This window comes from Cyprinus carpio, chromosome B2 (genome assembly GCF_018340385.1).
Source record: "Cyprinus carpio isolate SPL01 chromosome B2, ASM1834038v1, whole genome shotgun sequence".
Lineage (NCBI taxonomy): Eukaryota > Metazoa > Chordata > Actinopteri > Cypriniformes > Cyprinidae > Cyprinus > Cyprinus carpio.
This window is the reverse complement of record NC_056598.1, coordinates 8,663,243-8,676,893: the sequence shown is the minus strand read 5'-3', so window position 1 is coordinate 8,676,893 and position 13,651 is coordinate 8,663,243. Positions and strand designations below refer to the sequence as shown.

The window sequence follows — 13,651 nt, the reverse complement described above, 5'->3', positions numbered from 1 at the left end:
ACGGATTCCCCAGATGTGGAGCAGCTGTACAGAGGTCTTAATCTCCATGGAAACTAATCTTGATAGTACATACAGTGGTGAAAATTTTTTCCTCACCCTCAAAACAAGCACATCATAGTGATTGGCATAATTAATAATAATTTGTTATTATATAAGTGGAATATTTTTGAAAATTAATAACATATAAATACTGCTACAGAAACATAAAATTGTATTTCATTGTTGTTGTTGTTTTTTTTTCAATGAAATAAGATTATTTTACCATTCTTATGCCGTATGGTAACATTGTTTGCAATACGCCAACAGTGGAGCAAAAAATGCCCTTTTGTATGAGTTTTTGTCTCTATGTACGAGTAGGAGTGTTTTTGTCTCTATGTACGAGTATGAGTATTTTGTATGAGTTTTTGTCTCTATGTACGAGTATGAGTATTTTGTATGAGTTTTTGTCATTATGTGCGAGTATGAGTATTTTGTATGAGTTTTTGTATTTATATCAGGAAGATATATAGCAGGAAGAGCAGTATTACAAGTGCTGATTTTGTCCTGAATATCACGAGTTTAAATGTTCAGTAAATAAGTTGATATTGTATTAAATTTTAAACAAAATATTATGTGTTTTTGCTCAATTTTGCAGAGAACATATTACCTTTAAAGCCATAGCAGAATTGTTGTGCGTCTCCGAGAAACACAACAGTGTTTAGTTTTCTGAATTAATCTGCGTTTTGACCAAACGATTACATTTGATTGGGTTTCTAAAACAACAGTGTGAATTTAATGTAAACTGAGACCATTTCAACTAAAAAGAGGTTTTATTTTAAAATTCAGCGTGTCAAATATAAAACACAATCTACATTTACTAAAAAAAAACTGATTAAATATTTGACCTATTGCATGTCATATGACCACTAAACAAAGTCAGAGATTCAGAGTTCATTATTGAAATATTAACTTAAAATCTCATGGGTACTTCAAACAAATGTTTTAGCTAAGGGGTTCGATTGACAAAAAAGTTTGGAAGCCCCTTATATAGAGTCAGCTGGTGCTTGTCAAATAAAACCCCCTCAGGATGATGAAAGACCTGTCTTGATCATGCTTACTGGGTTTATTTAGCAATAATGACTAGCCCATCTGGCCAATGCTATGCAGTTCAGGTGATTTTAGCACGTTGTTATGAGGTGGCTGGAGTGTTCTGGGTGGTTTCTAGTTGGTCTTCCTGGTAAAAATCAAAAGAGTCCTTCCCCAAGACTCTTTGATATTCTGGTCTCTCCTGTTCCTCCTGCAATGTCTGAAATTTTTCACCCTTTTCATCATTCGCCAGGTGAAAATGTCTGATCCCATAACTGACTATCAAAGGACTGTGTCCCTTACTTGTGAGTAGGGTTGGGAATCGTTAGAAATTTTCCGGTTCCGGTTCCGATTCCGGTTCCATTAAAATCATTAAACAACTATTAAAGAAATAGTGGTAAGAAAAAATTCACAGTACTCAAATACTCAATGCTCAATACTGTTTTATTACTTACTGTCAACTTAATTTAAAGGTTGTCAATGTCAAAATTCAACATATATATTACAGTATAGAAATTTTCTGGTTCCGGTTCCATTTAAATGAACTACTATTATGTTGTTTTTTTACTATTTTACCTTCATTGAATGTAGTGTTGCTGTAAGGTGGTAAGTAATGTTGAGTAATGCAAGTCCATCAATCAGCATGTGCTTCAAAGTTGATGTTTTTTACACTATCAATAACATTTTGCTTTTCAAGTAGGAATAAGGTTGGCCAAATAGTCCCTTGAGGGCTAAGACACTTGTTCATTTCCCTAAATTAAAGGTGCCATGTGTCATGTCTGGCAAAAAAATCAAGTCATACTCCACATTCCATAGCAGATGGGGGCAGTATGCCTCAATAAAGTGAATTGGTCTACTCTAGAGTAACAAACGAGAAACGGCATAGTCTCGCTCCGCCCCTACCTTCACAACAACCCTAGAGCCATAGCCGAAGCCTAAGAGGACGTTTTGCCTCCAGAGGAACGTTGGGTGATGTCAAGTGATTTTGAAACATGACATCTTCAAGCTACTCCCCTTCACCTTTACCAGTGAATATGTTCGTATTCGTTTTGTTCATATTACATTTTGAGTTGTATATACACATTACTTGAATTAAATTAATTTGACAGACAGCATTCTGTCAACATCATTGGTCAACATCAGACAGCTGATGTTGACCAAGCTAGCGCCAACCAACGTAACCAGAGCTGCCAACTCTCAAGCATTCACCGTGAGACACACGCAATTGACTCTTTTCACACGCTTTCACGCCACACATCAATTTTCTCACGCACAGAAAACCCACGAAACAAAGAGGACACGGAGACCAACAGACTAGACAGAGCAGGTTTGTTATGATATAAAAAAATATCAGATTCTGTCAATTTTATGACGCAATTCAAACAATACCGTTTTGCCACTTGTAAATGTTACACATCAGATCCCTAGCGCACGTGAACCGATCATCTTTACTATAGTAAAAAAACACGAACACTGTTGAAAGATACAGTAGGCTACAAATGACCAAAATGTATTCCTCATACATAATATCGATCAATCAGTGTTTTTTTTTTTTATCAACGTTAAGAGGTCAATAGGGCTGATAGGACTCTCTGTATGTTTACAGCATTAGGTGATTTTTTTTTTTTTTTTTTTTTAGAAAACATAACACCTACCTTTAGTACCAAATACGCCTGATGCTAATTTAGCAGCATATATCAAGTTTGATTTTCATTAGCAAAAACTTGACCGCTCTGAATATAGTGAGTGAGTGCGCGCGCGGCCGGGGCGCTCTCTCTCTCTCTCTCTCTCTCTCTCTCTCTCTCTCTCTCTCTCTCTCTCTCTCTCTCTCGCTCTCTCGGGTTCATTATCATCGAAGACATTTCAAGCTTCTTAGGTAATGTTACATTTTAGCATCAGCTTGGTGGAGAGGGGATTTGGTAGATAACAGGTGAAAACCGGATCGGATCTGTGGGTAAGTTATAGCTAGCTAATTATCAAACGCAGCTACGGTTAGCCATCGCTAACATTAGCACGTTTATCGAACAGCCTTCAATACATTTCTATGTTATTACTTCCCGAAAAAAATACGCAAACATATAAAACAAACTTCTAGCGAAATACTAACAGCATCTTACTTACCAATCCAAAAGAAATGTTGCAAGTTCGGAGTCGAACCTCATTTCTTTCAAGTCCATCATTTGTCTCCAGCGATGGAAAGCAGTGCCGATGTTTACTCTGGTTCGGCTCCTTTTCTTATCGGATTTGATTTGTGATTCCGAGCGCGGTTGTTTCCCTGTAGCGGGTGGTGGTGGTAGGTGTCTCTTGCCAATCCTTCCGCTCTCTTCCCTGAACTGAAATGAAGTAGTGGGCTGTACTTTCCACACGATTGACATCAGGTTCAAGTATGCCCACAAGCCGTGCGAGTTATTCGTGTATTGCAGGTTGGCTGGTGGTTATGTTGCCCGCATACCACCTCCCATGGCCGAAACTAATATTACGACACCTGTCGGGCCGTGGCTAGTAATGCTAATGCTAATTAAGGTTGATATCTCTGCAGCACTATAACTTGACATTTTTTTAATGACATCATCGCCCTTATTTCTTCTCATTCTTTTGATGCGTGTAGGTCATTTTTTGGATATTTTTACCTCAATTTTTACACATGGCACCTTTAATGAAATATAAACTGTTATACTTATAACCATGTATACACACACTCCATAAATCCCTATTTTACAAATAATAATGCAGTCAGGAGATGCTGTGATGCAATGAGTGGTTTGCACATTTTTAAACATATAAAATGCAAGGAAATAAATATTTTCTATCACTTTGTTTATCACTCTTGAAATTACCTGTACACTAAATAATCTAACCCTCATACTTACATAACAATAGCAGTCTATTTATTTAGTGGTCCAAGTTAAAGTCAGTATGTATATTAATGACAATATGGGACAAATATAAGTTGCTGCACGCTGCCGGTACATGTACAGTCAGACAAAACGATGTGCACAGTTATCAAAGGCGCGAGTGCAGTACAGTCGTAGGAAACATTTATTTGGCAGTTAAAGACATGACGCGGCGCACGTGTTTGTAGAGTGTGCGTCATTAGAAAAAATGTGCTCAGTAATTAAAGAGGCCGGGTGACGTTTCTGTTATTTGGTTTGTGACATCCTTTACGGGAAACGCCGAATCGTCAGAACACCAGCGCATGGCTGCTCACAGCGCTTGGTCACGTGTTGCACCAGAACCGTTTTTGGAACCGAAACTTAGAAATTGGTCACGGTTCTCGGTTCCCAACCCTACTTGTGAGTGCCTTTGAAAGTCCCAACATCATGATCTAAACAATGTTTAACCTGACTTTTCAAGTGGTAATAATCTCTGAATAATCTTACTCTATCCTTCTCTTCCTGGTTGTAGTTAACTCCAGATCAGTTCCTCGACTGCTCCCGGAGGTGGACTGAGCAGTCTGTCAGAGTCAGTCCATCAGTCTATGTTCAGCCATGTGAGAAGCCCCCTTATGTAGATTCTTCATCCTCCCATGCCTCTCTTTGCTGTGGAGGTTAACTACCTCAGCACTCAGGACATCTCCTCCGCTGTCCTCCACCCTCAGCTGCAATGTACTATGCAGATGAAGGCCACTCATTATTGCTGTCATACTGTCTGGTCGAGCAAGTAATGTAAATGTGCTGAATTTATACATAATGTTCGTTTGTAGGAGAAGGAAGGAGACCAGGGTCGGCGTTTCTGAGGCTCGTGGGAATTTATTAGTTAACGAAAATAAAACAAAGTCGCGCCACCTGCGCATACGTTTAATTCAAACCACTGCTGGGCAATTCACAGTCTTGCTTGCTTGCTTGCTTGAGTCCCCACGAGTCCTCAGCTCTCTCTGCCCTCGCTGGTTTACGGCTGGCTTAAATACCGCTTCCCCATGCCAATCACTGCAATGAGAACCAGGTGTTACTCGTTTTTCACTTGACCCACTTACCAACGCTCGTCTCTTCACTCTCTCTCTCGTCACAGACCTCACTGAACCACACCTCCCCTGCCACATACCCCCACCGCCCGACTCAGGCTGGGGAGCCATCCGGCCTGCAGCCGCCCCCCCATTCCTGGAGAGGAAGTCGGCTACAGCCATCTGCACCCCGGCCTGTGAATCACCTTGAACTTAAACGGCTGTAAAGCTAGATACCAAGGGGTGATTTCGCGCGTTGGTATCCTTCATGTGGTGGAGCCACTGCAGGGGCGCGTGGTCCGAGCAGAGGGTGAACTCCCGCCCCAGGAGGTAGTAGCGAAGGGTGAGGACCGCCCACCTGATGGACAAACACTCCTTCTCTATGGTGCTCTCTATGGTCTCTCTCTTCGAGAGCTTCCGACTAATGTACAGCACCGGGCAGGACCTCACCCATCCCCCTGTCCGACGCGTCGGTCTGTAACAAAAAAGGGAGAGAAAAGTTAGGAGCGTGCAGGAGCGGTCCGCCACACAGGGCAGCCTTAACTCGGGTAAAGGCCTGGTGGCACTGCTCCATCCATTGGACAGTATCTGGTACCTCCTTTTTAGTGAGGTCAGTCAGCGGGCTGGTGAGGTCCGAATAACCAGGAATAAACCTCCTATAATATCCCGCCAGCCCCAGGAACTGCCTCACCTTCTTTTTTCGTCTTGGGTCTGGGGCAGGTCGCAATCGCTGCCGTCTTGTCAATTTGGGGACGCACCTGCCCGTGACCCAAGTGGAAGCCCTGATACCTTACCTCCACCCGCCCAACCGTGCACTTCTTCGGGTTGGCCGTTAGCCCCGCCTGTCTCAGCGCCCCGAGGACAGCCCTCGCATTCTCCATATGCCGCTGCCAGTCCCCACTATAGATGATGATATCATCCAGGTAGGCTGCGGCATATGCAGCATGGGGTCGCAGCACTCGATCCATGAGATGCTGAAACATAGCGTGGCCCCGAACAAGCCAAAAGGAAGCATCACAAATTGGTGTAATCCAAACGGCGTGGTGAAGGCTGTTTTTTCTTTGGACATGGGAGATAAGGGGATCTGCCAATATCCTTTTGTTAAGTCCAATGTCGAGTAAAAACGAGCCGTACCTAACCGATCAAGCAACTCATCAATCTGCGGCATAGGATAAGCATAAAATTTTGACACTGCGTTCACCCTGCGATAGTCCACACAAAACCGCACCGAGCCGTCCATTTTAGGCACCAAAACTATCAGGCTCGCCCAATCACTGTGGGACTCCTCGATTACTCCCATCCCCAGCATCGCCTCTAATTCTGTCTGAACCACATTTTTTTGTGTTCAGGTAGTCTATATGGCCGGCTGCGAACCACCATGCCCGGCTCCGTCTCAATATGGTGCTGAATCAGATTAGTACGACCAGGTAGGGGTGAAAACACAAATTCGGACTGTAAATGCCCAATGTCAGTGAGCTGCGAGGGCGAGAGGTGATCCCCTCCTGGGGCCAGGGCGAGGGATTTTTCTTTAATGACCGCCTCTGGCCCGAGATCTTCCTCTCTGATCACCGCCGTCGTTAGCAACACTGACTCCTCTTCGCTTCATTTTTTTAGGAGGTTGAAGTGGTAAATTTGCCGCGAGTCGCCTTTATCTGTTCGTACTACTTCATAATTGAGATCTCCTACTCGCTGTATGACCTTAAAGGGTCCTTGCCACTTGGCTAATAATTTGGAGCTGGAGGTTGGCAGTAATACGAGCACTTTATCGCCCGGTGCAAATTCTCGGAGCTTATTTCCCCTGTTATACAGCTGGCTTTGTCTGCCCTGGGCCTGAAGCAAATTCTCCATAGAGAGCCGCCCCAGTGTATGGAGTTTTGCTCTCAGGTCCATGACATATTGAATTTCGTTCTTGCTATCCGAACGTCCGTCCTCCCAAGTTTCTTTTAGGACGTCTAGCACCCCGCGGGGCTGGCGTCCGTAAAGAAGCTCGAAGGGGGAAAAGCCCGGCTTGGGGGACCTCGCGCACAGCGAATAAGAGGGGTTCCAGCCATCTGTCCCAATTTTTCGCGTCTTCTTGTACGAATTTACGAATCATTGTTTTCAACGTGCGATTAAATCGTTCGACCAGTCCGTCCGTTTGTGGGTGATAGACGCTGGTACGTACCGGTTTAATGCCCAACAATTCGTATAATTCGCGTAACGTGCGTGACATAAACGCGGTGCCCTGGTCCGTGAGAATCTCTTTTGGGATTCCCACGCGGGAGATTAAACGAAACAGGGCGTCCGCCACACTCTTTGCTGAGATGTTGCGGAGCACCACTGCCTCTGGATATCGTGTTGCGTAATCCACTATGACTAACGCAAAACGATGTCCCCATGCTGATCGTTCTAATGGCCCGATGAGGTCCATACCAATTCGTTCGAAGGGGACCTGCACTAGAGGAAGAGGGCGCAATGGCGCTTTTGGGGTGGCCGGTGGGTTCACCAACTGACATTCCCGACAAGACGCGCACCATCTGCTCACATTCTCGTGAATGCCCGGCCAAAAAAATCGGGTCATTAGACGATTTCATGTCGCTGTCATACCTAAAAGCCCTGCCTTTGGATTACAATGCGCCGTCTGGAAAAGCATTTCCCGACGGCTCTGAGGTAGTAATAATTGGGTTGTATCTTCCTTTGTCTGAGCGCCATGGGTCACTCGATACAACCAGTCCTTAATAACGGCAAAATATGGATAAGAGAGCGCGCGGTCAGGATGGAGGACCTGCCCATCGATGGAACGGACCTGCTCGAATGCGTGTTTGAGGGTCTCATCCTGGGACTGCTCCAGGGGAAAGTCATCACGACTGGAAAGGTTTAGCCTCGCCAAGTTGCTAGGTTCCCCTGAAACCTCCCCACTGGGTCCTGGCACAGATTCTCCCACCTGAGCGCTCGCCCCGCCCTCTGGCCATCTCTTCTTCCCAGAGGCATCCACAGGCATCCACTGTTAAACACCCCAATAATTGTTTGAAAGCTGGCCAATTGGTTCCCAAGATTAGTGGATGCCGGAGGCGCGGACTAACGGCCACCTCCACATAATGCTTTTGTCCCCTAAATTTGATGGCTATGGCTTTTACGGGGTATTCCACTATATCCAATGCCCCGGATTGTATCAGGCTTTGATGGATGGAGGTCTGGTTACAACCTGAATCCACCAAAGCCTAATAGGTACCCCCCTTAATCCTCACGGGTATTTGGTACAACCCGGCTTGATCGGGGGCAGCCTGCGGGACGTCCGGGATCCGGACCAACGTCCCCACCTCCATGACTGGGCACCGATCCACGAAATGGGCTGGATCCCCGCAACGCCAGCCGGCCGGCCCAGGCCTCCCCGCCGCCCTAGTGGCCGGAAGTCGGTCAGGTGATTGATGTGGGGAAGCGGCAGGTGGCTCGTCGAGTCCCTCCCGGTGCGGCGACGCCATTCCCCTGGCAGGGCCTCACGACACGGCAGCCGGCTCTGTCCCCGTCCTCCAGTGGGGGGCGGCCCTCGGTGGCCCCGCGAATCGGGTCCTGGGATAAGGGACAGGTTTTGAGGAAGTGGAAGAGAGAGAGGGGGGGGAAGAGAGAGAGATAGATGGAAGGGGTTCGCCGACCCCGGAACACGCCGCCAGCTGATCCTCCGCCAGTTGGATGGCCAGATCCAGCGATGCCGGCCGGTGGCATTGGACCCACTGGGTGGTTCTCTTTGGGAGTCACGAGATGAACTGCTCCAGTAACACTTTGTTGATGATGGTCTCGGCGTCGCTTCCTCCGGCCAACAGCCATTTGCGGCATGAGTCCCGGAGCTGATGGGCTAAGACAAAGTGCCAGCCCGCTTCAGTCAGTTCCAACGACCGGAAGCGCTGACGGTGTTGCTCGGGGCTGAGGCCGACCCTTTGGAGCACTGCTCTTTTTAAGTCTGCATATACCAGGAGGTTCTGGACAGGCAGTTGTTGAGCAGCCTTCTGGGCCTCCCCCGACAGCAGCGGGATCACCCGCACGGCTTAAATACCGCTTCCCCATGCCAATCACTGCAATGAGAACCAGGTGTTACTCGTTTTTCACTTGACCCCCTTACCACCACTCGTCTCTTCACTCTCTCACCCGTCACAGACCTCGCTGAACCACGCCTCCTCTGCCACAACTGTATTCAGTAGTTCAAGTTATTTCTTAGAGGGGGAAAAACAGTGAAGCAGTTTGTTAAAATATTATACTTATTTGAATTTTTTTTACTTTTATTATTTTTTTTTTTTATTTTTTTTTTTTTTTAAATCTGTGTTTGACCAAGTCATGTGCATGGTGCAAGCAAGATACAGAAACTGAAATCTTATAGAGACCAAAACTGCAACTATTGTAAACATGTTGTTCATTGAAATTGGGCTGAAATAAATATAAATATTAGATAAAAAAAATATATAAGCTAAATGAAAATTTGAAATGTTTCCTTGGCAAATAACTGAAATAAGTTAGTTGATCCCATGAATATGCTGAAGCACTAAAATTACTAACTAGAAATAAATAAACAACTAAAACTGAATTCAAAATCTAAGTCTAAATAGAAAGAAAGAAAGAAAGAAAGAAAGAAAGAAAGAAAGAAAGAAAGAAAGAAAGAAAGAAAGAAAGAAAGAAAGAGAAAAATAAAAGTGTTGTTTCGGTCAGTGTATCTTTTGGTCATTTGATTTTCTACTTAAAAAGAAATAAAGAGAAATGAGAAACACTTTGATTTTCATTTTTTTTATTAAGAAACAGAAAAATACAAATTAAGCTGGATTTAAATATTATTTTATAATAATATTACTTAAAATAATATAATAATTATTTATAATAAATCTTTACTTAAGCTCGCGGTTGCCACGTATCAGTGCAGTAAAGAAGGAAAGAAAGAGACGTTTCAGCACTGCCCACACATTTGAAACAAATATTAAAGCATAATCTAATTTTTTAACAGAATCCATGAACAAAAATATGAAAAATTCAGCTACATTTTCGTTTCTACGTTTCTTAAAGGGTTACTCCACCCCAAAATAAAAATTTTGTTATTAATCACTTACCTCGATGTCGTTCCAAACCCGTAAAAGCTTTGTTCATCTTCGGAACACAATTTAAGACATTTTGGATGAAAACCAGGAGGCTTGTGACTGTCCCATTGACTGCAAAGTAACTTACACTGTCAAGGTCCAGAAAAGTATGAAACGACATTTGTCAGTATAGTCCATCTGCCAGCAGTGGTTCAACCGTAACGTTATGATGAGAATACTGTTTGTATGAGAAGAAAAAAAAATAATAACTTTATAAAACAATTCATCCCCTCGATGTCTCCACATCATCCTAGCGCCATTTTGAAGAATATCCGCTGAACGCAAGCTCAGCTACGGTTGAACCACTGATGGCAGATGGACTATTCTGATGATGTCTTTCATACTTTTCTGGACTAGGCAGTCTTTTACGGGTTTGGAACGACATGGGGGTAAGTGATTAATGACAAAATGTAAATTTTGGAGTAGAGTATCCTGTTAACAAAACGAAAATCAAACTGTTTCTCATTACTCTTCATTTCTTTTTAAGTAGAAAATCAAAAGATACACTGACATGTTTCACTTTTATTTTTAATGTTTCTTTTTGAAGTTTGACATGCTGAATATTTGACATGCTGGATGCAGACAACAGAGGATAATATATTCAGTAATATTTCCAGTCTATACATCACACAAAGCTGTTATATGACTTGGAATATAGTACACATATTAGAAATTTTCCCCATTGAGCTTTTCCCCACTCAGTTTTATTGTATGGAAATGAGTGGCAAGGATTTGTTTTTTCTTTTTTTTTGGGAACAAGAGGGTGAGAAAAATGGTTACAGGATTTTTCCTTTTAGGCTGAATTGTTCCTTAAAATGCATTTATTGTATATTCACCAAATTGAGGATGGGAAGGACCTTGAATGCGAGTGTGCTCCAAGGCATAAACAGCATGCACTAATGTTCTGTTTTATCTTTCCCCAAAGCAAGATTTCTCATACAAAGCTCTTTTCCGGTGTTTCAGTGGCATTCGCGAGTCGGGTTATGTGCACTCTGGTGGTCAGCGTGTATACGTACATGCACCTGGTTTCTAGGTCAGCATCGAGTCGGGCCTCAGGCTGTGGCTGTATTTAGGTTGATAATGAAGTGCTGCAGTTAAACAAGCACTCATGTTCACCTACAGTGCAGCAAAGGCCCTAACAAACCCCTCTATTAGAATTAGAAAAGTTATGAGCACTTTCTTTTTAGAGGTTAAATCTGAAATTCTTCTCAGTAAAATATTCAGTCTGCATTAGCATATAAATGCACGTCTGGTGATGCATGTTTAATGGTGGGTGATTTAAATGTATATTATTCATACACAAAGTGATGATGTAGCTATAAATGTGCAAACACTGACTGAGGCTAAGTTCTGATGTTAAAGTGCATGTTTGCATACGTGGGTCAGCATATCTATCTTTTTTCTTTCTTTCTTTCTTTCTTTCTTTCTTCAGTACTGCCTTGGTATTTTTCTTTCTTTCTTTCTTTCTTTCTTTCTTTCTTTCTTTCTTTTCCTCTAATTATTGTACTGTACTTTGTTTGTTCTTTTTTATCTTTCTTTTTCACTCTCTCAATCCATCTCTTTTCTCTCTTCCTTTTTTGTTCATTTTTCCACATTCATTTGTTCGCTTTGTTTTATTTTTTGTTTTTTTTGTTTGTTTTTTTAGTTTTGTTCTTTCTTTCATTTTTTTTCTTTTTTTGTTTGCTTTCTTTCCCTTATGCATTCTGTCTTTCTTTTCTTTTTCTTTCTGTCATTCTGTTTTCCATTGTTTTTTTCATTTGTCCATTTTTCCATTTAATTATTTATTTGCTTCTATTTGCTTGATCGCAGTCTTGTGCTTTCATGTCCTTCAGTACCAGCCTCTCTGTAAAGCCTGTATTACATTGTGATGTGTTCAGAAAACAGTTTTGGACTGGAGAGGACATTGTTTGACACTTACCGTATGTTTGCATGGTGCATCAAGAGCAAATGAAATTCAGTCCTTCATGATATGAAACAGCTTGTCGCTGACGTGTCTTCACAGAAACCCAAGCAGAAAGACTGGCACCCTCCTGATGGCTTCATTCTGGGGCTCTGGACTCTGATCTTGCTGGTGTTCTTCCAGACCTATGGCATCAAACATCTCAAACACATCTTCTGATTCATCCCTCCCAGCACCACAGAGGTCAAAGAACCCACCGCTTTCATAAAAAGAGTCCACCCTAACTTTGTTCATGATTGATTTGGTCAGGAATAGATTTTAATTTATTATTTGATGCAAGTTTGTTTTCTTTGGGTTTTACTGTGTATCATTTTTGAAAGGTGAACTGACTTCTTACGTTCAAACATTCTTTGTTGTTCGGAGCTCAGTAAATCCATTTGAATTTCACACAGGGACTTTCTTTTGAACTAAACACACAGACAGCTTGCAGGGAGAAGCATACTTCTTGTTTGTTGGTTTGTTTGCTAGTTTTTTATTTGTTTACTTGTTCTTCAATTTCCATTTATAGTTTCATCTCTTCAACAATTATTTTCTAACACTTATAATGGCACATGTGGAATTGTAACTGGTAACTCCTCCCAGATTTCTTCATTTGTTCTTAGTGGGATGAGATGTGTTTTTTTTTTTTTTTGTTTTTTTTTTTTTTTTAAACAAGATAATCTAAATCTGTAAATGCAATTGCTGATATGTTGTTTCAGTTGCATCATTTCCATTCTTATTATTTAATGCTTATTTAAAGTGGTAAAGGATACTATTTTTCAGGGTAATATATGGCTCATATTTTAAAGTAAAGCTTTTTTTAGGATAATTCCTTTTTTTCTTCATTATCATAATGAAAAGAAACATCTCGCTGTACTACAGTGATGCTTTTTTAAATCAGCACACATCAAATTAAGTACAACACACTATAACATGATGTGTAAGCACTGTTCTTAATTTAAATAATAGAACATTTATTTTCCAGTTAGCAAAGAGAATGTAATTGTTTTTCCACACATATCATTGAGCTGCTGGCAACTGACTGACAAGAAGTGAGTAGAAAATGTCATGAAAGTAGTAAAAAATATTTCATTTATCTTAAAATAGGCTTTGTTCTTAAAGCAAAATAGAATGTATTTGTTTTTTATGACCAAGACATTTTCATGAGATCATTCAGCAATAAATACGAGGAATTAATGGACAACAAACAACATTTCCATTTGCCTGTGGCAGTGTCCTGTATCTGTCCATTAGCATCTCTGCTGCACTTGAACTGTTACGAATGTGCTCTAAAAGGGGTCGCCCAAATTCACCCCCAGCTACACAGCAAGTGTGTATGAGAGATTGACAAATTGGACTGTCTGAATCAGTTTTTTTGCTTTTTTTCTCTCTCTGTCTAATGCATCATTAACTGTTGGTAACTGAGGATTGTTTAGGAGAGCAGAGCTCACATTAAAATATTGACTGGCACTCACATTATGTGAGAAAACGCATTACGAAAATTTCTACAGTCCCATTTTGTCTTTTCCCTGTTTATGTTCTGTGTTTTTTATTATAAAACTGGCTAAAGGTGATATTTTGAATAAAGTCTACAGTGAAAATTCTCTGAAA

General features: G+C 41.9%; 1 protein-coding gene across 1 annotated transcript in view; it reads left to right on the top strand.

The window, feature by feature from the left end:
• Positions 1 to 13,651, top strand: part of LOC109096578 (GPI-anchor transamidase) — a 44,200-nt gene extending 30,549 nt beyond the window's left edge. Inside the window, exon 11 of the mRNA XM_042719270.1 lies at positions 12,104 to 13,651. Coding sequence (XP_042575204.1) covers positions 12,104 to 12,220 — 117 coding nt within the window. The 3' untranslated portion in view covers positions 12,221 to 13,651. The remainder of the gene's footprint in view (positions 1 to 12,103) is intronic.